At 41.7% G+C, this 24,145-nt stretch overlaps 1 protein-coding gene across 1 annotated transcript in view; it reads right to left on the minus strand.

Annotated features, from left to right (window-relative positions):
* Positions 1 to 19,321, minus strand: part of grik4 (glutamate receptor, ionotropic, kainate 4) — a 131,261-nt gene extending 111,940 nt beyond the window's left edge. Inside the window, exon 1 of the mRNA XM_028418966.1 lies at positions 19,240 to 19,321. Within this exon, the coding sequence (XP_028274767.1) occupies positions 19,240 to 19,321 (82 nt within the window). The remainder of the gene's footprint in view (positions 1 to 19,239) is intronic.
* Positions 19,322 to 24,145: the final 4,824 nt, after the last annotated feature.

Genomic DNA, 24,145 nt, shown 5'->3' on the forward strand with positions numbered 1-24,145 from the left:
AGGCAGCTGTAGCCCCACTCAGGGAGAGAGGCATCCGCGTGGCCACTTACATAGACGACTGGCTTGTCGCAGCCTCTACACCCCGAGAGGCGGCCCACCATACAGATGTTCTCAGGGAACATCTGGTGAGTTTGGGGTTTCGCCTGAATATGGAAAAAAGCATGTTGACACCTTCTCAGTGCATCACCTTCATAGGCCTGACTTTGGACTCTCTCCAAGGCAGAGTTTTCCTGTCTCAGGACAGGGTGGTGGCAATGAAAGGATGCCTTGCACTGTTTCACAGGGGCAACACAGTCACACTCAGACAGTGTCAGAGGCTGTTAGGCCTGATGGCCTCGTCTGTGGCGGTGATACCCCTGGGACGCCTGTACATGAGAGGGCCTCAGCGTTGGGTAGCCTCCCTTGGCCTAGATCCTCTCCGAGATGGTCATCGACGGGTGAGGGTTTCTGTGGACTGCTCACTGGCTCTGCGCCAGTGGAAGAGCCCAGGGTTTCTGACCCAGGGGGCTACCATGGGAACTGTTTCGGCCAGGAAGGTGATCTCTACAGATGCCTCTCTCACAGGCTGGGGTGCTACACACGAAGGGAGGACAGTGAACGGGAAGTGGGGCCCTCACATGCGCTTCACCCACATAAACTGTCTGGAGCTGATTGCTGTTCATTTGGCTCTAAAACATTTCCTCCCCTGGCTGCGGGGACACCATGTCCTAGTGAGGACAGACAACTCCACCGTGGTAGCCTACATCAACAGGCAGGGAGGCTTGAGATCTCTGCGGTTGCATGCGCTGGCACACAGACTGATAGTCTGGAGCAATGTGCACTTTCAGTCACTGAGAGCGACTCATGTTCCAGGCGTACTGAATTGCGGGGCGGACCTACTCTCCAGGGGGATCCCTCTATATGCAGACTGGAGACTTCACCCAGAAGTGGTGAAGCAGATTTGGCTGCGGTATGGACGGGCGGCAGTGGACCTTTATGCGTCAGCGGAGAATGCCCAGTGTCCGCTGTTCTTCTCCCTGCACGACCGAGTGGCTCCGCTGGGGATCGATGCACTGGCACACGAGTGGCCACGTGCTCTCCTGTATGCTTTTCCCCCAGTGGCTCTCATCCCTCCAACTCTGGCCAGAGTGAGGGAGAAGGGGCTGGTCGTAATCCTGGTGGCTCCGCACTGGCCAGCGAAACACTGGATGGCGGAGATTTACCAGCTTCTGGCGGGCACGCCTTGGCAGCTGCCATTACGCAGGGACCTGCTATCCCAGGCACGAGGGGAAATATTTCACCCTCACCCAGAGAGGCTGGCTCTGTGGGCCTGGCCCGTGAGTGGTTTAACCTGAACTCAACAGGACTCCCAAACAGTGTCATTGAGACTATTCAATGTGCTAGGGCCTCATCGACTAGGAAGTTGTATGGGCTTAAGTGGCAAGTGTTTGAGAGCTGGTGCTCGGAGTCCCAGGCCATTCCTTTTCAGTGTTCTGTGGGGGTGATTTTATCCTTTCTGCAGGACCTCATTGAGAAGGAAAAATCTTTTTCAACCATCAAGGTGTACCTGGCGGCAATCTCTGCTTGCCATGTTGGTTTTGATGGTAAATCTGTGGGTCGACACCCTCTGGTGTGTCAGTTCATGAAAGGTGCACGACGTAAATTGCCGGTATCTAGGTCTCTTACGCCGTCATGGGACCTGCCCACGGTGCTGGATGCTCTTTCTGGTCCACCTTTTGAACCACTGGATCAGGTGGACTTGAAGGTGGTATCTCTTAAGACAGCGCTGCTCCTGGCCTTGGCCTCGGCTAAGCGCGTCGGTGAGGTTCATGCCCTGTCTGTGCACGAGGCTTGTACCCATTTTTCACCAGGGGGCGAGAGGGTCAGTATGCAGCCTAACCCAGCCTTTATCCCAAAGGTGGTTGGGTCTCTCTCCCCAATAGAGCTGGTTGCTTTTTATCCACCGCCTTACTCCTCTGAGGAGCATCGGCGTCTGCATACGCTGTGTCCGGTCCGTGCACTAAGGACCTATCTGGACAGGACTCAGGGTGTTAGGCAGAGTGACCAGTTGTTTGTGTCCTGGGCTAAGCCATGTGTGGGCAAGCCAGTCTCAAAACAGCGGCTTTCCCACTGGATTGTGGAGGCTATTGCTCTGGCTTACACGACCAAAGGTCTTCCGCCTCCTGCTGGTCTGCGTGCGCACTCCACTAGGGGCCTTGCTGCTTCCTGGGCTCTCTTTAAGGGGGTTTCAGCCCAGGAAATTTGTGCAGCTGCAAGTTGGGCTTCACCCCACACTTTTGCTAGGTTTTACAAGTTGGATGTTACGGTTCCAACCCTGGCACATTCAGTTCTTGGGGTAGGGTTTTCACGGGGTACAACCCACTCTTCGTGAGGCCCCTCTGGGACAGTTGTCATTTTTACAGGCATGTCTGGCAATCCGGGAGTCAGTATTTCTCCCATAGTGAGACACGAAACGAATGCTATGAAAGAGAACTGGAGGTTATGGCTATAACCATGGTTCTCTGATTAGCATGAGTGAGTGTCTCACCAGACCACCCTCCTTGCTATGGAAGCGAGGAAGAGGTGAGCTTGTTTGAATGGCGACTGAAGCTATGTCAGCCTATTATATAGGAGGAGGGCGGTCCCTCCTGACATAGACGTCACTGATACCAGCCCCAAGGGCTGGTGTAGTGTAATTAAAGCTTCTGTCGGGATCACGCAGGGGGCGTTCTCCCATAGTGAGACACTCACTCATGCTAATCAGAGAACCATGGTTATAGCCATAACCTCCAGTTTTAACTGATAGCCAATCACTGGGGATGATGTGAGCAGATTCTAAACACAAACAGTAGCAGCTGTTTGATTGTCAGGGCTGGTAGAAAGTCAAACTGTGACAAGAAATTTAAGTGCTTAGCATCTTGATTGGGTCAGTCCTTAAAACACACAAAAAGAAACAAAAAACAGAGAACAGTTCAGTTTCAGCCTTTAACAACAGCTTTGGAAGCCAAGCTGGGTGACAGGTCTGTCACAGTCAAAACCAGGAGCATGATGCTCCAATTTTATTCAGGAATCAGGATTTATGGAAAATGGAAGTGGTAGCAGCAAAATAAAGCTATGAGGAAAAAAATGGGAAAGGAACATTCATTCCTTTATGGAAGGATGAATCCCTTTGGGTCAAACATGACGACAGTGACAGAAATATGCATCGTGTGGTGTGTTGCCAGCCTCTGTCAAAGCTGGACACAATGGAGGAGATGATTCTTTAAAGGCTGCTGGAGGGCCATGACAAGAGTTTGTAACATGGACAGAGAGCAAGTAGAGGCCTCCCTCCACCACATGTGTCTGTTCTTTAATAAAGATACAACATTTAAACATTCAAATGTATTCATTTTTTTGTTCTTTTCATTTATGTATTATAATTAAAGCAGCTCATAAGCTGATAAGTCACTGTCTTTGGAGCCACAGGAAAATTAACATAACAGCTGTATGTCTATATGTAACCTTGTCAGTCTCTTCAGCTCATGTTATACAACAGAACAGCACACACAATGTGTGGTTCTCTGATGGAGGCATACAAAACCTAAAATTCACCACTTCAGAGGATATGGCAGCACCTGGTGCACAGCCAAGAGTTCTCCTTAATTCTCAAGGCAGCTTAAATGATTTGTGACAGCCTCTTTCCTCATCTTTTATACAAACACACATGCTCATACATCTACACTGACATTTACTCAGAACTCCTTTAAACCACCACCATGTCAATAGTAGAAATTAATTTAAAGTAACAGACCCATCCCACTAAAAAGAGAAGGATAGGAAGCTGGAAATCAAAGTTCTTTTTATTGGTCTGCAATCCAAATGAGAGAAAGTGAATGACAGCATGCAGTGAGCCTATGAGAGTCACACTGACAGACATGGAAAGAGGAAAGAGATATAAAGGGAGACTTACAGACTGAAAGAAACAGAAAAAGAAAGACATAGTGACAGGATAAGATGGTGACAGAAGGAAAACCCAGGGCAGACCTGTTGCGGCATGCAACAAACTGACAGATCGTGACGGAACCAGACAGTGAGGCGGCTGACTGTTGCAGCATGATGTTTTTGTGGCAGAAGGATAATCTTGACGATGATGATGGTGAGGATGATGATTATGGTTATTTAGATGAAAACCACGTCAAAATACTGCTTGTAGTTTGACTTCCGGACCCAAGGGACAGAAGACAGCCAGGCGAGCCGGCTGGCAGGAAGGCAGACAGTTGGTCCTCAGGGAATTCCAGCTCTCAGTGGGTGTCATTACCTGTCAGTCAGTGTATCTCTCTCAACAGGCCTGGCCTACAGATAAAGCCACTGGCATGTAATTGTCTGGAAGGTCAAGGGAGACCAGTGGACATTTAGATGAGAGTCAAGAGGGGGAAGGTTAAGAAGGAAAAGAGGGAGAACCGAGTAGTGTTGATGGCAGAAAGAACGGAGGAAGGAAGGCAGCTTTCAGTGAACACGCCAGCTAAAGAGAAGGAAAGGAACTAAATGCTTGTCAGCACCTGGGGAACTGCTGATAGAGACTGAACTACATGCAGTAATAGCCTGAAGTGACATAGTAACATATTGTTATCGCATTTAATACATGATGTAACCTCAGACAAACCCTAAAAAAAAAAGACTGCCTGCCACAAATAGCCACATGCAGGGTGAAGCAGAGCCTTTGGCATTTTGACATGGTAGTTTAACCTGCAGGAAACTGACCTTTACTATTGGAGAAGATTTCTTACACTGGATGACAGCAGCACTTCTTTCATAACCTTCTCAACCACCCACCATTCACACAAAGGTCACTTTATATTCTAGTCCAGTCTATAAAGAAACCATTTCAAATGGCAGCAATCAGTGAACTAAGTGATTAGTAGATTTAGAAATCAGTACTTAATTTTTTTAATTAAAAAACAAAAAAAAACAAAAAGAGTGACAATTTGAGGCAATTAATTATAATTTTAGGATAGTGTTCTTAGTTTATTTGGGTATCAAGCAGCAGGAAGAGTGTTGAACATCCTCACTTTTTTATTTATGATTCATCTAAATCTAATTATTTGTTCTGGCTGTACACACATCTGTTGATGCGCTTACGTACAATAACAGTTGAATCATGGAAGAACAGCTGCTTACTTATTCACAGCTGTTCAAACTGACTAATTTTGAGGTCAAAATACTCAGTGCTGCAAATAAGGAGTTGATGAATGACTATCCTCTTGCTGTGTACATCTGTCATCCTCCTTCTGTGTCATCTTTGTGTCATCTTGTGCTATTGATATGAACTGATGAATAATTCAAGCAATACATTATCTCATTAGGCACTTTTGAAGATTTCCCTTGGCTTCTCTTTCTGAGGGTCCAATAATGTGGAAACAGTAACAGAGGAGGCCCAGTACCCATACCTGAGGCTGGTGCAGTGTCATAGAAATCAAGCTGGCAAAAAGTAGGTCAAAAAAACATTAACTCAACAAAACTTATGACAAACTGCCAAAAAAAGGCACCAACATGATACGGCAGGGAAACTTGGTGTTCTTTATGGTGGCTTGTGTAGCCTGTTCAAAAAAACAAGACAGCCATGCCTGCCAGATACTAGGACATTACTGTTTTTCCAGGAAAAGTAAAAAATAATGCTAAAGTTTGCAAAGCTTTAGGTTATCTCACTATGTAAGACATGATAACAGCAGATTGGGGCAGGAGAAAGATAGCAAGCACACAAACAGCCATTCACAACCTAATGAGAAGCGAAAGCTTCAAAGGAAATATATGGACAATTTTCTTGTTATCTATTATTAGCATAATAGCATACGGACATTCAGCCACTCCAGTGGGTTGACAGCACCCATGGGGGCCAGCACGCTCACCCTGTTGCTTCAGGGCAATGCCACAGTATAATCTACCACATGAAAAGCACATTAGCAACTTTTCTTTCTCTCCCCCTCTTGCTCGGTCTCCTCTTTATTTCTTTTTCTCTCACACACACTGGCATGTAGTCATGCATCTGACTGATGGCTACTGCACATGAAGTATTGACTTTTTATCACCATTTCAACAGGGCAGGCAGGGACACAGTGAAAGTCGTGGACTCTCTGAGTATCCATCACCTGGAGACACAAAACCAAAGCTCCTTAGACTCTTCAACACTATCAGTGCTGATATGTACTGGATACCCCTGATACTACCTCACAGTCATATTTCTCTCTTTGCTTTTTTATGTTCAAGGAGACAGAGAACTGTATGCCTTATGACCATTTTTTCCCCTAATCTTATCTGGCCAGCAAGTGATTAAGTGAAAGTTCCTGGATGAAAAATGGTTAAATATTTCTCACAACATTAAGACCTTCACATGGAAGAATCCAGGTTGAAATAGGTAGATCTTGTAAAGCTTAAATGTAGTAAACACAAACATCTTTTTCCATAAATAAAGTGACAATACATACTAAAAAGCATGTGTCAACATTTAACACTGAATTCATATTCAGAATTATAATGTGTGAGAACCAGTAGATTTAGTGTGGTGTGACAGACAAGATAATAGGTTTATATCTACAGTGAACAGGATGGTGTGAGAGATTCCAATTGAGCCTCGGGGTGACTCGGCTCTCCTCAAGAGACTAAAAGAACTTTGGAAAAGACTACAAAGATAAGAAGTGGGGAAGGAATGTAGAGATGTAGAGATGTATGGAGAAAAGACATGGAGAGCTGTCTAGAGGGAGGCAGAGCAAGACAAGTCATTTGCCAGTGTAGGGGGTATGGAGTAGGGGCAGGATGTTTCTTAGGGCATTCAAAGTTTCCATAGCCTAGCTTAATAAAGCTCCAGGGAGAACAATCGCGGACTCAGCGACAAGTACAGTACTGTGTGTCGTCATCAACTCTCACAATCACCGCTGCAGCTCACGCTCTGTGCTTCTACATCCACAGAAGCCTACAGGCGTTTCTGCCACTGTATTGTGAACTGGTGCTTCAACTAAGGGTCACTTCTGCCTCATTATTCCTCCACCTAAATAGCTCACAGTATCAGATGCGTGTTTGGACTCTGGAGGCCGCCTAACATCACCAAAGAACCTCTGGATTGTTCAGACATTTACAATATAGACATACAAATCCCTAAATGAGTCCTGTATGCTGAAAAGGTGAGGGATGTTTTTAGAGTCACACAATGCACACTCTTCTCCTGGGAGCAAAATACGAGGGTTAACAATGCAATGGGTAGAACCTAGAAGATCTGCTAGAGTAAACACTGTGTACTTAAGCTTGACACTGAAAACACCCTCTGTGAGTTTGGTGTGTGTGTACGTACATATGTGTACCTCTACTTTTGTGAATGTAAAAAAGGAAACAAAAAGGACAATATGCTTTTGTCCTTTGGGGTTGTAAAAAGTCCAGCAGATAGAGGCTCCACATGGGAGTTTTTCTTGGAGAGTGTACATGGTTGATAAGGTGAGGGATGCAGGGACACTGCAGCACACAGGTGAGCAGATGTGGACAGTAATCCAGGCTGCTTCCCTGCAGGACTGCACTCTGTGTAATCTGAGGTAAGGAGATAGGAAAAATACAAGGGGGACAATCTGCCACTGACCCTGAACAGTCAGGGAGTAGGTGATGGAGACCAGAAAGGTAAAATAGGAAAGGAGAAAAGCCATGCAACCACATGAGCTAACACACACACTGAGACCCAGAGACCCGTCGATTGATTCAGTGCAGGGTGAGTTAATAACACAGTTGGTTGCGCAGTGAAAATAGCCTACCTATCTGTACACAGTCGATAGACTATACTGCCCAACAGCCAAAGTCCTCTGTGTTTAATTGTGCATATACTTATCAATGGTGTCCATGAAGTCAGGCCATGAAACATGTCATCTCCCCACTACCTTTACCTGGTTAATCCATCTGATCCTCTCCTTACTTTTAATGTATTTCTATCCAGATATTAACATACTGTTGTATATTCTTTTGGAATGTTTGGCATTAAAACATTAAGCTGGTGCAGTTCAAACAATTCAATGTTTTGTAAATGGATTCGCTGAACTGTTTTTCAATGATTTGAAGAAATTACATTGTTTTGAAGGAATAAGCCGCTGACAGCACTTCAATGGATGAGCCAAAGTTTGTACAAGACACATTTTCAGTGGTCAACATCAGACTCTTTACTTATGTCTTTCCTTTGTTTTTGTTATCCATTCTACTAAAATATACTCATCATACATACATGTCCTCAATCTATGCTTCAATTTAAATTAATATTAAGAATATTTTCCAGCATCTTTTTTTTTCCAATTGTTGGAAATACTGTAAATTTCACTATGCTTTCACATGATTAATGTTTTATTTGTTCTGGGTTTGGCCTTTTTATATTTATGATTAACACTTAACAGACTAAAAGAGCATCCATCTCACAACAAGGTAGGCTTTTTTTTAAGATTTTTTTTCCCCACACACAGCTTTCCGCTTGACTCATTTGTTTTCCTCCATGTCACTGATCAGTCACCTGTGTAAATAGAATCATTGGAATAAAACACACCACAGGTTTCTTTGATGACATCCTAACTGGTGAGCCCTGCTGGGTCCTGTATTCTTATAACCAGCCACAGTATCTGTTATGGAAGCTACTAGTACTTCCCAGCATTAGTTAGCCATTAGGCAAGCAGCTGTCCTTTGCCTCTTGGATAAAGGCCTGGTAAATTAACCATTAGCACATGGCAATGAATTTCAAATAGAACAGCAGGCAACACCACAGATGTATGCCCAGATAAGGAGATGGATGGAGGCATGTGTGCAGGTGAGTGCACACATACGGGTTAGCACACAGTCACAGGTAGCACAAGCACACAATCACAAATCTGGCATCTGTGTAGCCAGAGGTGGTGCTCCAGGCAAGGGTGGCAGATGCTGGTAGCTGTGCCAACCAATTGTAATGGCAGAGGACCTGGCAACAGCTGGGAAGGGGGGCTCTGAGGGCTCGCCAAAATCTACACTGTGAGCCATGATCAGAGACACGGCATAATGGAGGGGGACTGGCAGAACGAGGTGTCAAGGGAAGAGGGGTCTCCATATCTCTGAGTGTGCAATTCACTCATGCAGGTATAAAATGGACGGCTGAGATAAGAAAGGTATTTGACACCAAGAACCAAATCAGTGTGCAAAGCCACAACCTGGGTGTTTGGAAATATAGAATACGACAGGTGTGAACGTTTTTGGCAAACTTTAAAATGTTGTCTTTGTTTGCTACCGTAAACATCCAAAAACTTCAAATTTCATTAAGCTAAACATACAATTTAATTTAACTGAATAAAGGAAACAAACAGTATTAAACAGTATGCTCCAATAGATTGCTTTGCTTTTTTGTGTGCTCTGAGCTAGCCCAAAGCAAAAATTAAAAAAGTGGCCTTGTCATTTCAGCAATTTAAGGCACCACTGTATCTCTAGTTAACATCTATTTTGTGAACAGCTGAAAATCACTTAAAAAATTGAACATTTTAAATTACAGGGGCTTTACTGAAGCCTGTGTTATATCTAAAAATTCAAATTTATGTTTGATACAAGGTGTCAATATAACTAATGTGAAAGACTAAACGTGGAACACTGAACAATGACTATGACTTTACACTGTGATGATCTAATGAGTCCACACTCATTGGCTTCAGAGCTATAGAGCCCTCCATGTAAATATGTCTGTAAAGAATGTCTTAGTTCTTTCTAAGAGTGCAAAGACAGTGCGCACATGTGCTTTAAAATTGCCTGTGTGAGTGAAACTTCTTATCTGGAGTTGACATGGAGTGCATTCCCTAAAGAATGTTGACCATTTGCAAACCCTTACAAATAGTGTTGGAAGAAGGACAAAGGAAAATTCATGCTCTGTGTGAATGTTTGTGTATGGGCTTACTTTAAATTCAGAGATTTACTGTAGTAGGCCTAGGCACGACTAAGAAACTTCATGGTGAATGTAATGTGGGGAAAAACATTTAATATTGGTCCATGTTTGCGATCCATCTCCTTTTGCATTTGCACATCAACTAAACAAGCCTTTAAAAAGTCAAATGCAGACATAATGCAAACATTGTGAAATTAAATAATTATATGCATCATCTATTAAAAGGATAATTAACAACACTGAAAAGGTTGATACCCATGCAGTTGGCAAAACAGCTGCTCTAAATGTCTAATATTAATGCAAAAAACTCAGATCTGAAAACAAATTTTGAAAATTACTCAAAGTTGTGAACATTCTCTATATTTCTGCATAAAAGAGCTGGCTAAGACATGTAGATAGAAACCATTGTATCCACTGCTGTAACAATCTGAGAATAAAATACAATTTTACTCCATCAGAATAACAAGCAGCTCATTTAAATGACATTTGGAAAGTTTACTGGTTGAGAAAACGTCTGAGCCTTTTGATGCATATGAACTCTATACTGTATGTATAAGGCAGCAGCCTGTGCATGAGTGTGAACCCGGCATTGGTGTTGTGTTGTTCAGCCCTAATCAAAAGGCTATCCACAAAAGCTGTTTCCACCACTAGCTCTCAGGAGACAATGGTGCCCCACAAGACAAAAAAGAACAGGGCACTGTCAGCATTTATACCTATATATTCATGAAACAAGCACAAGGCACACATTCCTGAAGCCTGCATGGATGGCCCTGACAACATATATGCAAACCAGAGGTGTTTGCACAGCAGTGGTGCACATGACACTGCAGGTGTTAGAACAGAGAGGAATACATTACAATAAGTGTTGGGCTGGCATCCATCATGACTAATCAAATCATCTCCTCTAATTCCTTTTAAAGGCAATGCTCTCTCCACTGTAATGGATGAGGAGAGTCAAGATCTGCTGCAAAAACACAGCAACTCCTAAGAGGAAATTGATGTCCTTGTCTGGTAGATGCAGTGGGTTAAGGTGCAAATCAGGGATGAATAAAAATAAAACTATTCCCTGCTTTTTCCTGGAAACATGCAGAACAAAATATTGAGTTCTAGTTATTCAGCAGAAGCACAAATAGGGCTTGCTCATGTAGCAGCAGCAATTATAAAACTCTTTCAGCAATTTATAAAGAAAAAAGACCATGGCCTATGGCAGGTGATTCGACTTGCCAATTCTGACAGATGATGAAGGAGAACCAATACTTTCTGTCATCTTTAATACCTTGCTAACAAAAGCCTCACAGCACAAGAAAGGCAAAATTACCAGTTAAAACAACAAATATGCTTGTTTAGAGGAGGCAGCTGAGAGGAGATAACCTTTCTCTAGGCTTTCACATTTAGGCTGGGGGTCATACCTCGTTTTAGACTGTTACCAGCCATTTTTTGTTTAGGTACAGGCAACAAAGCTATATGTTAAAGTTTGGGAAGAGATGGTAGCTTTGGTTAAAACAGAGACTAAGGTAAGTTTCACATTGTAAACACAAGGTGCTACAGTCTCCTTAAAACTTCAATGACTATTGTGGTTTTGCATGTGAGGACAGGCTGACAGAAGTATAAATTAGACAAACCAGTGAAACTAAAGTTACACCATATCAACGAAACACACAAGATCAATGTAATTACCTCACACTGCTGAGGCCTCGCACTACCTGAATATAAAAAGAAGCTGCAGATTTTGTCTGTGCTCTGGTTATGACTTTCGTTATGCACCACCACAAGGCCGGTAAAAATACAGTAACTAACTCACACTGTTTTATACTAAGCTCATGACTTCCATCTCAGCATGTGGCAAGCTCCATTACACATTTGCAAACATCCCCCTGCAGCTTGGAATTAGTTTGTTAATAATTTAAGTACCAATGTTTTTATGTTTGTGCGTATCTGAAGCTACTGGGAGCGTTTTTATGAGTGTGCATGGAGTATGTGCACATGCACATAAGGCGAATGAGCAAACATTTATTTGAATTTGTCTTTATAAATTCCACTGAGGATACATTATTTCGGGAGGTTGTGTTTTATGTGTGTCTTGGGGTGTGTGATCGAAAATAAGTACACACAAACACCTGTGCACTGTGACTTTATCGGATTATTGAATAATTTATGTGGTAAGCTCAGGAGCAACATAGTATGCATAATTGCATAGCATCAGTCCTATCTGCCAGTCCTGACATTAACTAAATGACTGGTCCCAGCACCTGCCCTGGTAATTAAAACCTTAGAGATTAATCATAAAGTCTCACTTTTTAGTCGGCACCTCACATTACGATTTATCTCTGTGTGGGCTCCTTTCTTCTCTAAAGCCCTCAACAAACATTTTTAAATTAGGTGACTGACTTATACTCCAAAAAAAGAACACATTATTCCATAATTAAGCTTCCTTTTCTTTCCGATATTTCCTCATTACCTTTTGCTGGCATCCGAGTTAAAAGTGGACAGTTGGCTCTTGTGGCAGGTGGTCACCTATAAAGAGGTTTAACTCAAATGTGCCTTGCAGCTTCAGGTCTGTGAGTACACATGTCTGAGTGTCATTAACCTAATGGCTCGCACAGCACACGACAGAGTAATTAAAAGGTGAGAAATTAATCAGGAAGTCTCCACACATGGCTCCTCAGCTGGACAGTCTCTTTTTTAGCTCTGGGTTCACAAAGAATTTCCACTACAGAGGGAGTAAGACTACAATTTCAAAGCAACCCAGGATACTCCCCTCACAGTTATTTACTCTCCTTTCCTCCCAACATGCTATCTCCTCTGCTCTTCCAGTAACAGTGAGTTAAATTAGTCCATAGATGCCAGCTGAAATCAGAGCGTATGAGGGCAGAATGAACCTGACTGGAGGCAAGGGCACAATGACTCAGCCATGGTGGCTCTCGCAGCCAGCCTTAATAAGTCACTGTGAGTGTAGATGGGGTCTGAACTGAGGGAATTGACAGTATGGTGCTGCTGACTTGTGGGTATTACCTCAGCAGGGCTAATTACACTATTAGACTCTACCTGTGGGCTTCAATTTCACTGAGACACCCTACATGCCCTTCATTCCTAGACACACAAACAGTCCATGTGTGGGTGTATGTGCATGAGCAAACACACACAGCCTTGTGGTCCTTGTTTGTTATTATTAGACAAAAAATAAGTGTTGCAGATGACACACAGCATATCACATCCACATTGACAAATATGGTTGAGGCATGATTAAACGCTTTCAAACTGCCTCAACCTCAAAAAAAATCTGATAGGCAAGAACTTAAATCAAAGTACATGTATGCCACTTTACTTACTAAACTAGATGAGAGTACAGATTCTTACAGTATAATCTGTACATTTTTCCTTCTTTACATACATCTTACAACAAACCGCATCCCACACTAACCCCAGGGAAGGCAGTGAGGCCAGGTAAAGATGGTTCAGGCTGAGCCTCTGCTGCTGAGTAAGTGAAACCAATCGAATTTAACCCACTGAGAATCCTCTATCGCGTTCTACCACTGAGTGTGGAAAAGAGAGCAAACAAGCAAAGAGAGATTTGCCTGACTTTTTCCTGTGGAGCTAGTCTGGTTGCTGCTCTTTCAGTACTCTGGGATGCTCAGTTAGTGTCTTTTAGAATAAAGTAAGAGAAAAAAAGTATGTTACACAAGCCTAAGGCTTGATCTCTCACAGCGTAAGTCTGAAGTTTTATTAAAGATTGACATAAATCAGTTGATTGTGAGTTAATGATAAGTGTTCCAGCTGAATTCTCTCAAAGTGCTCTAAAAAATACAGTGTTGTTAGAACAGCACAGAACATTTTTAGAAACAATTATTTGTTGACTTGTGAGTGTAAGTTTTATCAGTTAGGTGTGGGTGTATTTATCTGTTAACTAAGTAACATTGTGGCATCCTGGCTCAAATGAGATTTGTTTTGAGGTTATATTTAGATTTAGATCGGGTGAGGCAACCACAGTCGCACAATCTTTAGAAAGTTAATGTGTTGCTGAAAAGTGCTGAAAGAACCATGGTGTGTGAAATGCACTGCAGTGTGTCATTTTTCATTAGATATCCTGCTTGTCTATAGTTTGTTGATGTGTCACTGTGCATACACATTATCTGGGACCTGTGACTGCTGATGAAAATTAGCTTCATGCTAACTCTGGGACATCAAGTATTCAATGCAAAAGGCACAAAAACTAATTTGTAGCCCAGGTGGACATGGCCATGGTTTACCAATAGCAGTGTTAGGCCATTTGGTTTTACTTAATATATGAATGGGACATAGAGCCACCAATTGTTAAGTAATATTTGCTCTAATCTTTGTGCACAAATTTAGGGAGTGATTGCTAGAAAGAAGCTGTGGCTACAGAAAGCCAAAATGATGTATTGCTTTGTGTGATTCAGGATGAAGTTTAACAATTTGGGGTGACCATGGCATTAAACTCTGAGAAGAGCAGCTGCTGGGACTCTCCCTCCAGAGGTGTACATCAGGGAGGTGACCATCGGGCACACGCAGGTCATGCTGGAGGGATTACATCTCCCAGCAGGCCATTAAGCTCTTAGGGATCACTGAGAGGGTTGGATGAGATTTCTGGGAAAATAATGGATGAGTTTCCCTAGCCATTTCTGCCAATGTGTGTGAGAAACTGAAAAAAAGCAACAAATAAAGTCATCAATAGATCTAATAGGAGGAAAAGTAAATGGCAATGGCAAAAAAAACATCCTTTTTAATAGATCCCCTAGCTGCCCATTGCTTAAATCAGTCCAAATAAACATAGTAATAAAATATACATGTCTAGAAATGAGAAAGATAATCAATGAAACAAGCAGCATACTAACAGATTAAACAGTGGGATTACATGTACAGTGAAAATACACGGGGTTCTACTAGGCAGCATTGGTTATTAAGAGAGCTGTAGTTTTGTTTATGTTTTTGTTCTGGAGACAACCTTATGTGGGTAAGAGGACCTGCAGTTTTAGGCATCTAAAATAAGTGAATTTGTGAGGGACAACCAAGTCAGTGTTGAGACCTGAATGCTACAAAACATTTTTGGCTTCTGGAAGATAAGAAAACTCCATGTGAACACCTGTTTAGATTTTGGTGAATTGAGACTTAACAGTGAAATGAAAAACCTTTCTAAAATCTCAGCAACTTTACATCATTTGTTCAGCTCTTACTCTTATTAAGTTAATTTCAATGGGGGACTACATAATGGAAGAGAAATCCATCTCCTATGAAGCCTCCTACAGGCTTTAAATTACGAACAGCAGATAATTGGCTTTCAGACTGTGATATTGAACTGGACAGTGTGTGTGCATGAGCCATTTATGAAGTGGAGAATGGGGGTCTGAAGTGTAATGCAAAGCTGGTAGTGTTGATGAATGTAACTCTAATAAAGGACCATATGGGTTCTCCTGACTATTTTCCTAAAATTATACTCCCTGTATTATCAAAAACAGGCATTAGCTGATACACAATGATCAGACTGGATTTATTAGGAGCAGGTTGGCACTTGACAAAATGTGCTGCCCACTGCATATTATCCATTCAGCAAAGGTGATTGAGCTCCAGTGCTCAGTCCTGTCACTCGACGATGAGAAAGCGTTTGACAGACTGGAGTGGGATTACCTCTGGGCAACTATGGATAATTTTATTCATGCAAACCTTTCAGCAATGGTCTATACTAGTAATACTTGCTCCTCGTGGTTTCCCATAGCAAGGGGCACCCATCAGGGTTGCCCACTTTCCCCTTTACTTTTCGCTCTCTCTCTCTCAAACCACTGGCTCAAAAAATCCAACTGTACTTCCTATTTCTTTCTGTAATACTGAACACCGTATATCATTGTACGCAGATGATATTTTGCTATATGTCAGTGATGCAGGGTCTTCTCTGCCACATCTATTATCCACCTTCAATTTGTTCAGCTTACTATCTAGATATAAAATTAATTGGACTAGATCTTCATTGATGCATTTAAATCCAGTTCCATCAGCTATTGCCTTCTAATATCCCAATGGCAAGGGAGTTCAGATACCTTGGGATTGATAACTTTCCTTCCATTTATTGTATCATTTAACATTACATAACTTTCATAATATACATAACCAAACTGAGAAGGATATAGAACGTTGGTCTTTCTCTCTACCATTGTAGAGGATGAAGGGAGTCAATGTTTTCAAAGACCTATTTGATGATAATAGTTTGTGTGCTTGTAGTAATCTACAAGCTGAATATGACCTACCCGGCTCATCATTTTTATTTTTATTTACAACTGAGATCTGCTATAAGGGCATACCGTGTCCCTTGGGGCAGTCAAACACAGTCAAACTTTATACATTTATTTCTGATCCTCATGCCTCTCCACTCTCTGAAGGTCTATGGGATATGGACCCCATCTTTGCAGGACAGGAAGAGATTTGCTGGAACACAGTATGAGAGACCCTACTTGACACCTCCAAAAAACCTGACCATCAATTAATACATTTTAAATTTATACACAGGGTGTATCTAATCCCCAGGGAACATCATGCCATGAAAATCATCTCATCTCCTAATTGTGAGTTGTGCACACTTAATACTGTAGGATCTTTTATTCACATGTACTGGGTCTGTCCCAGTGTGTCTGCTTTCTGGAGACAAATTTCTATTACCTTGAGTAATATGCTTGAGGTCCAGATCCCATTACCACCATCTTTACTTCTGCTTAATGATGACTCTACCTTAAAACTTTCTCCTCAACAAAGGCGCATACTATTGGCTGGCCTCTCCACAGCTAAGAAAATGCTGGCACTGAGATGGCAGCCTCCTCATAGCTTGAGCTGGTAACAATGGGCCCACTCCTTCCTAGATATTGTCATGATGGAGAGAGTGGTGGCCTGGATACATGCAGCTAGTCAGAAAACCATTAGTAGATGGGATGCAGTTTATAGTTTGGTTAAAGAAAGAGTGCAGCATAAATATGCATAATTTACCTGATAACGTCTATATTTAGGTTATACTTTCACTCAGATACAGGTATTTTTATTACTTTGTAATACTGTAAGATTCAAGATTGGGGTTAGAGGGGAATTTGTTCCTAACTTGCTTATACTTTGTATGCCTTAGACATCTTACTGTATTGTCGTACTGTATATGTCTTTTGTAAACTCTAAATAAAAAAACATTTGATCAATAATAAAAAAAAACAGACATTAGCTCATAGCGGTGATTGTGTGGGAGACGATTTCTCCAAATTAGCATTTTATTGGCTTGTAAGCAGATGCTCATCTCCTGACTAATGAGGAGTACCAACGACAACAATAAGCTGCCTATTATAACTGTGATTTTCATGCAATATTGCACATTTTTTCTCATTTGACTTATTTATACTTTAATATCTACAGCAGTAAAAATGCCAAATGTCGTCTTATATTCATAGCAATATTCTCAATTACATGGCCCACAGTACGTCGTCTTACAGCCAAACTAATTTGCAAACAAAAGTCAATTTTAATTCCTGAATTTTACATCGTCACAAAACAGACAAAAACAAGTTCCTCAGTTCACCTACACTGAGCTTGTTGCTGGCTGCAGCATGGTCCTGGCGGGGACTGTGGCAGGGACGGGAGGTTGTTTTTGGCACCGACACATTCAGAGAAGGCCAGGCAGTGACATTATGCCAGCCAGGCAGGACCCGAGGGATGGCCATGTTAAATACCATCTCCTGGAGCGCAAATGGCAGGGAGTTTGTAGTGGTGTTTGGGGGTATGTTTGTTTGCGTGCCTTGTTGTGCTTTGAAATGTGTGTATGGCTGTGTGTGTGTGTTTATGAATATCTGTGTGTTTGTACTGAAAGTACACTGGCAAAGAGACTGGATCTGTGCACAGATGACATTAGGGAAAAAGGAGAAAACAGGCCAGGCATCTAATTATCCATCAATGATGCAACACAACAGAGATAAACATAAACCGCCACTACTCTGGAGTTGTGTCTATACAGTCAGATGGAGGGTGGACAAGGATGCAGAAGAAAAGAAAAGACATGGGGTTGCTGGTGATTTGTACTACAATATTTACACATTAGGAATGATTTGTTCCTGGCTGTTTGGTATAGTAAACTTTAAGGATGTCATTTCAGGCATCGTATCTACCAAGTCCACCAAAGTCCTGCAAACAGGAGCAGTGCTGTGGCAGTGACTATAGGGAAAAAAGTGGAGCCTTTTCATGAAAAAGAAATACTGCTGGGGATGAGAGTTTGTATTGAGTCAGTTTGTCAAGTAAGGATAAAAAGACCTTTACTTCTCTCACAGACCGTGTACAGGACGAAGGTAAAAGATTAGAAGGAGATTGCATTAAAGTATTCATTTGCATATATTTGTCTGTAAGACAGCAGTCTTTTTCAGGGATAACAACGTTTCACCATCACAGAAGTCATCTCTCTAGAAAATATACAAAATATGTGTCTGATGTGATTATGTCAACATGACTGTGTTATATGCTTGTGCAAAGAGACAGTTTCCACTGGCGAAGCCAGAAATTACATCTCTTAGCTGGTCTGGAAGAGGTTAGGGAACCCCTGTGAAAGAGCTGGAAGATGTTGATGAAGACATGGATGTCTGCAAGCCTACTTCACCCTACTTACCCCCACCTAAAAGTACTAAGTGATGTGGAAGACAGCTGAATGGAAAACTGTGCAAGATGTCCCAATATAGTATGAGCTGTATGTTCAGGCTGGTATGATCCCATAAATTGTCTTTTGTTTTCTTAGCAGCATTTATAGTACATATATGCACCCTTTGGGTTTATTTGACCACATGTTTTTTTTTCATCTTACTAATAGTAAACTTGAACTTCTCAATCTCTGTCACTATTTGCCTATCTGCACCTATATACAGTTCATACACACATATTCAGACACATGCACGTGCATGGTTTCCAACCTAAGACCTAAGGGTCTATATATAAATAAAGAGACAGTCAGTCAAACGTTGGTAGATGGGAAGCTTGTGACAGGATGTCAGAGAGCTGCTGACTGTAGGAGAATAATAACAAAAAAGAGCAGGCCCCATTGGTTAGCAGCACTCCCTGGCAGGTTATGAGACTTTTGAACCATGCCCTCTCAAAAACCATGTCCAAGTTTCAGCCTTGGTCCAACGATCTGCCACTGTTTCCAGAAGCAGAATATCTGAGCGGCTTTTTCTGGAGTTTTCAGAATTGTTTTAAAGTGAGCTACTATTGTAACAACCTATATGCTCAATGTACAACTAAAATGAAAAAATATACATGTAGTGTATGATGTTTCCGCAATTGCAAGTTGTCATGTGTCTGAATCATGTGTTTGTAGACTGCAGTATTTCTCTAGTTTTACAATTTACCTATTCGGAAGGAGAGCGGGCCACCAGAGGTGCTTCTCACCCACATGGCTAAGAAGAGCAGAAGCGCCCAGGCTGTGAGCATCTTCTATGACTCCTCATGGGTCCTGCCCCGGGGGTGCCCCTGTCACAGCCACCTGAAAAATATACAGAGGAGACCATTTATACATGAGCCCACATCAAGAGGGACAGACAGTGAAGCTGCAGCTATCGAGTATACTGATAAAACTGTAGATCAACTCTTTCCATCTCTCTAGCTGCATGCAGAAAATCAGTGGGTGCAAACAGTGTTGATGAGGTTCGATGATTTCCTCATTGTTTTCTGTATAACTGACTGGGTCTGTTTTGTTTATTTGTTTTTTTCCTATTTGCATCACAGATGAAAAAGCATTATCCCCCTCTGTTTCTATGGTATGGACTCTGAAGGGAAACAATGCGTAGAGCCATTACTTTTAAATGGAAGTTGCTGCTTAATTTAGGATGACAACAGCAACAACCTTCATCCATTCTCAAGTTCTCAGCAGATCTGACACTACCAGAACTGCCATTTTTACAGTAAGAACAGATGAGTACCTCTACTGACTCTGACCAGCAGAAGATTGCAGCAACACACACACACTCTTACAGGAAACCTATCTGTCCAAGGCAGCAGGGCAACAATCATCTTGTTAGTGTGATAGATATTTCAGGACTTGTATTTTATTCCCTTGTGTTGAGCATAAAAACTACAATGGGTTAAGACGAGCTGTTGTGATGATAATAAACCATTAGGATGTTGATTACAGATTTTTTCTTTGAAAGACCCACAGCAGTGATGCTAACAAGCTGCCCCTGGCCCTTTGGACCCATATAACTGGTCCACAATTCAACTTGTGATGGATACATGTATTTGGACTAGGGCTGTCCCGATCCGATATTGATATCGGATATCTGTCCGATATCAGCCAAAAAACAAATATCGGATTTAATCGGAAGGCATCTAAAATCCCCGATATCACTGCTCTGATAAAAGTAGGTGACGCTTCACACTCCATCACAGTAGTTGCACTACAGTAGTGCACCCATTGCTGCCGCCCACTGAAGAAGAAAAGCGCCCGGCTCCAGCATGTAGCGATCACGTGATCACAACAACAAGTGTGTGTACGTGTGCGACTGTAGCAAGGAGAAGACATGTCGGCTGTGTGGCAGTATTTTTCCTTACAGTCGGACAAAGACATTGCAGCTACGTGCAAAACTTGTCATGCTCAAATTTCCCGAGGAGGCACAGAGGCAAGGAAGTTTAGGAAGTCTTGAGCACCTCGAGCCTCGCTATATTATCCCTAGCTGCCACTCCATTGTCGACAAAACTATGACCCAGATGCATGAAGAAGCTAAGACGTTCATCGCCAGACACGTAGAGAAAGCTAATGCTGTTAGCTTCACCACCGACATCTGGACCATTCTCCGCTGTCCTTATTGAGTCTGACTGCGCACTGGATAGACGATGAGTTTACATTGCATAGAGCAGTGTTACATGCACGTGAGTAACACTAATAGCGAGTAACAGTAAGAGTAGTCAGCAGTTTAATAACTGACTGACTGATTGTTTTCTGCTCTTGTTATAAGAGAGGTGTGTTTATTTTGTTTACACTATTTGTTTAAGACTAAGAGCAATGACCACATTGTTTTGGGCCCAGTTAGTAAAACTGGAGTTGTGTGGACTCGAGTTTGAGCAGTTGGACAGTGAACAATACTGTTGTTGGTTTTGTGTCCCTGCTCTCAGTTGTTCTCACCATAGTGAGCTTGCTCCTTATTTTTTTTACCTTTGTATTTTATTCAGTTGTTAATAAATGGGTCTTTCTCCTACCTACTGCTTCTGACAATTTATAAAGCCTTTTCTACCACTCTACAAAATTTGTAATTAAAGTATGTACGATGTGTTGATTTAGTGTTTAGTGAATATCGGATCAATATCGGTCGATATTCATGGCTGCAATATCGGTATAATATCGGAAGTGAAAAAGTTGTATCGGGACAGCCCTATTTTGGACTTTTGGATTAAAGCAAAGATTTAGAAGAGCTGGTATTGGAGTTCTCTGCATGTGTACAATGACAATGGAAACATGCTCACATATGCAATGAATACAATAAGCATTTAAATTACACAAACAATCCTTTTCAAACACACTGCCTGGATTTAAAACTTCTTTTGACTGTTTTTGTCCATGTTCAGGATAATTGCTCCATTTACAACAAACCTGAGTCCACATGGTAGAGTTCTGTCTTTTTATGCTTAATTGTGAAAAAAAAAACAAAAATAAGCTGCATGGAGCTATTTGCAGCTGTGATTGCACATCTCAAAGCAACAATATGCAATCATTTTCTCAACACTAAACACTAGGAGCAACTTCTAGGACACCGTTAAATGCAGATTACCCACAAATTAAACCATATCAAACTGAAGCAGTCACCAATATGACACAATTAGACAGTAACTAAGACAATTCAGCTGTTTATAGAATGAAGGTTTTACAATGCAGCACACAAATGTTGCCTTATCAATTTAAAAAGAGAGGACATGTCATGTTTGACGTCTGCAAGTGGCCTAAACATCCCTTATTGTTATTATTGTTCAAGATAAGAAAAGTCATTTTTATCAACGTTATCAATTTTCACATCTGTGCAAGTACAGTTCCTTAGATATATAACATGTTTTATTTTTACCTGTGGTGGCAGTCTTTGATAGTGTTGAAAGCACAGTTTGAAAATACAATTTTTTTGTATTTTTAGTTATACTAATACTCATCACAACTTTTTGAAGTTCTCAGATGCTTGATAAAAAAATAAAGTTCTGTTTGCTTTCATCAAAGTTTGGCGGTATTTAATTTGACATTTAGGTAGCAAAGGAGTGGGTGGTTCTGCAAAGAAAAGAGGACGAGGACAGTGTCTACTCTTCTGATAAGCTCAGTGCAACCTGGCTGACTATACTGTACTGGAAAATAGCACTGGGACTTCATAAAAGATTTTATTTTTGACAGGACAAATAGCCCCTTTAGACTCATCCTCCCAAATATAGTCAGCCAGTTTGATTTGTTACGTGCGATTAGTGCAGCTGGACTGGAGAGAGCAGGTTTCTATTTTCATACAGGCAAAAAGCCAGCAAAGGTGCAAAAGCATCCACAAAGTCAGTTTCATCAGGACGAAGAGCAGGATTTTGTGTGTTTGCACCTGTTTGGTTATTTTGGATGAGTTGGTGCATTTGTCTGCTGAGATAGTAGGTGGTCTCTGGATGTTAGGAAGTGTTTACCTTTACAGTTTCAACAGCAAACATTAATTACAGAGTGATGTATGAGGATCCAGTGAAGGTCTTGGAAAAAAAACTAGTGGGAGTTCACCTTAAATTTGAAAGCTTGCAAGAAAAGTGTGCACAGGATGCAAAAGTTCAGTTTCTTGTAGACTGCGAGTTTTTAAAGTGAGTTTCCCTCGAGTATTTTTTAAATGACCCGTCCTTCAGGTGTAGTATAATGATCAACAGGTGTAGGGGAGGAGGGTGGCGGGGTGTTATGCGGCATCAATCACAACCTAAGATCTGATTTTTGGCACCAAAGCTACAGAAGTTAAGGATCGCAAAATTAAAAATATGTTACAAGGCACACTCCTTGCATGAATTCTTTGCTACTTCATTACTTATCACAAATTTTAGTAGTAATTCAGCATCTCATGGAGATTCTGCCCTGTGGTCATGCTAACAATTTAGTCTGTAGCACTAGATGCGTTGAACTGCCCTTTGTTAGCTGTTAGTAAGTGTGAAACATTACCCGCCCATTCCACAGCCGATGATTACTCATGCAATGAAATTGTGATTGCATTTGTTAAGGTCTTGTACCTTGGGAATATACACACTGCTGCATGTATTCTTTCTGCTCTTAATAATCTAAAAGGAATAAAATAAGCTAAAAATAAGGTTTTTAAGCAACACGAGAGCCGACTTACATATGTTTATTTGGCAGGATTTTGCAGCGATGAAACTTATTTCAGAATTAATAGGCCACACTGGCAAAAACAAATTGAATCCCTAACCACTGCAGTGTAAACACCAGGCAGCAAACCATGTGGAATAAGTAAGGTTTGCCTTAATCTACCTACTCTTTATTTTTCTGGTTTTTAGCTGCTAGACGATACCTGTGAGCTCCTACATTACAGCGTTATTGCTCAGGAGAGCCTTGGGGAACAGCTGGATGGGACTTTCAACACATCAAGATCATTTCACACACCTTTTCCATCAAAACTATGCAAATAACAGCTGTCAGAATTTCCCCCCTAAGGTTCACAGAGGAGAAGTAAAAACAGAAAAAAACAGCACCAAATGAGAGACCAGTTCCAAAATTAATCGAGTACTGAAAATACCTTGCAGCTTATATCATTATGTACACAAGGGATTGCTGTGCTTTAATGTTCAATTAGCCTGACTTTAGTGCAGCAGGTTTTCATTTTCAACATGGCAAAATGCTTTCATGCTACTAACACCTGAAATCCCACAGCACACGTTTTAATAAAGAACAGCGGAGAAGTATTACCACCAAGCAATGGCATCATGTTTGTTAGCAGCGAAAAGCTTTGAAGCTTTTTCTTTAACTGCAACAGGAAGTGGGAAATAATACTTACATACACCAAGCCAATTCAATACCCTTGAAAGTAAATATGGTAAATCAATGTCAGTCGTATCTCAGATATGTATCAGCAGCCTCCACAAGCTAAATCACCACTGAGCAGAGACAAAAGCCTTGGCAGTTTTTAGACTGATAGTCAATGCAATCTGCAACACTAATGACTCTTCAGTGAAATCGGCTCATTCATTTCTGAGTTGAGCACAATTTCCAATAAGCTCAATACAGGGGAGTAAAATGAAAATTGAGTTGAATGAATGCCC

The sequence above is a fragment of the Parambassis ranga genome, chromosome 13 (genome assembly GCF_900634625.1).
Source record: "Parambassis ranga chromosome 13, fParRan2.1, whole genome shotgun sequence".
Classification (NCBI taxonomy): Eukaryota; Metazoa; Chordata; class Actinopteri; family Ambassidae; genus Parambassis; species Parambassis ranga.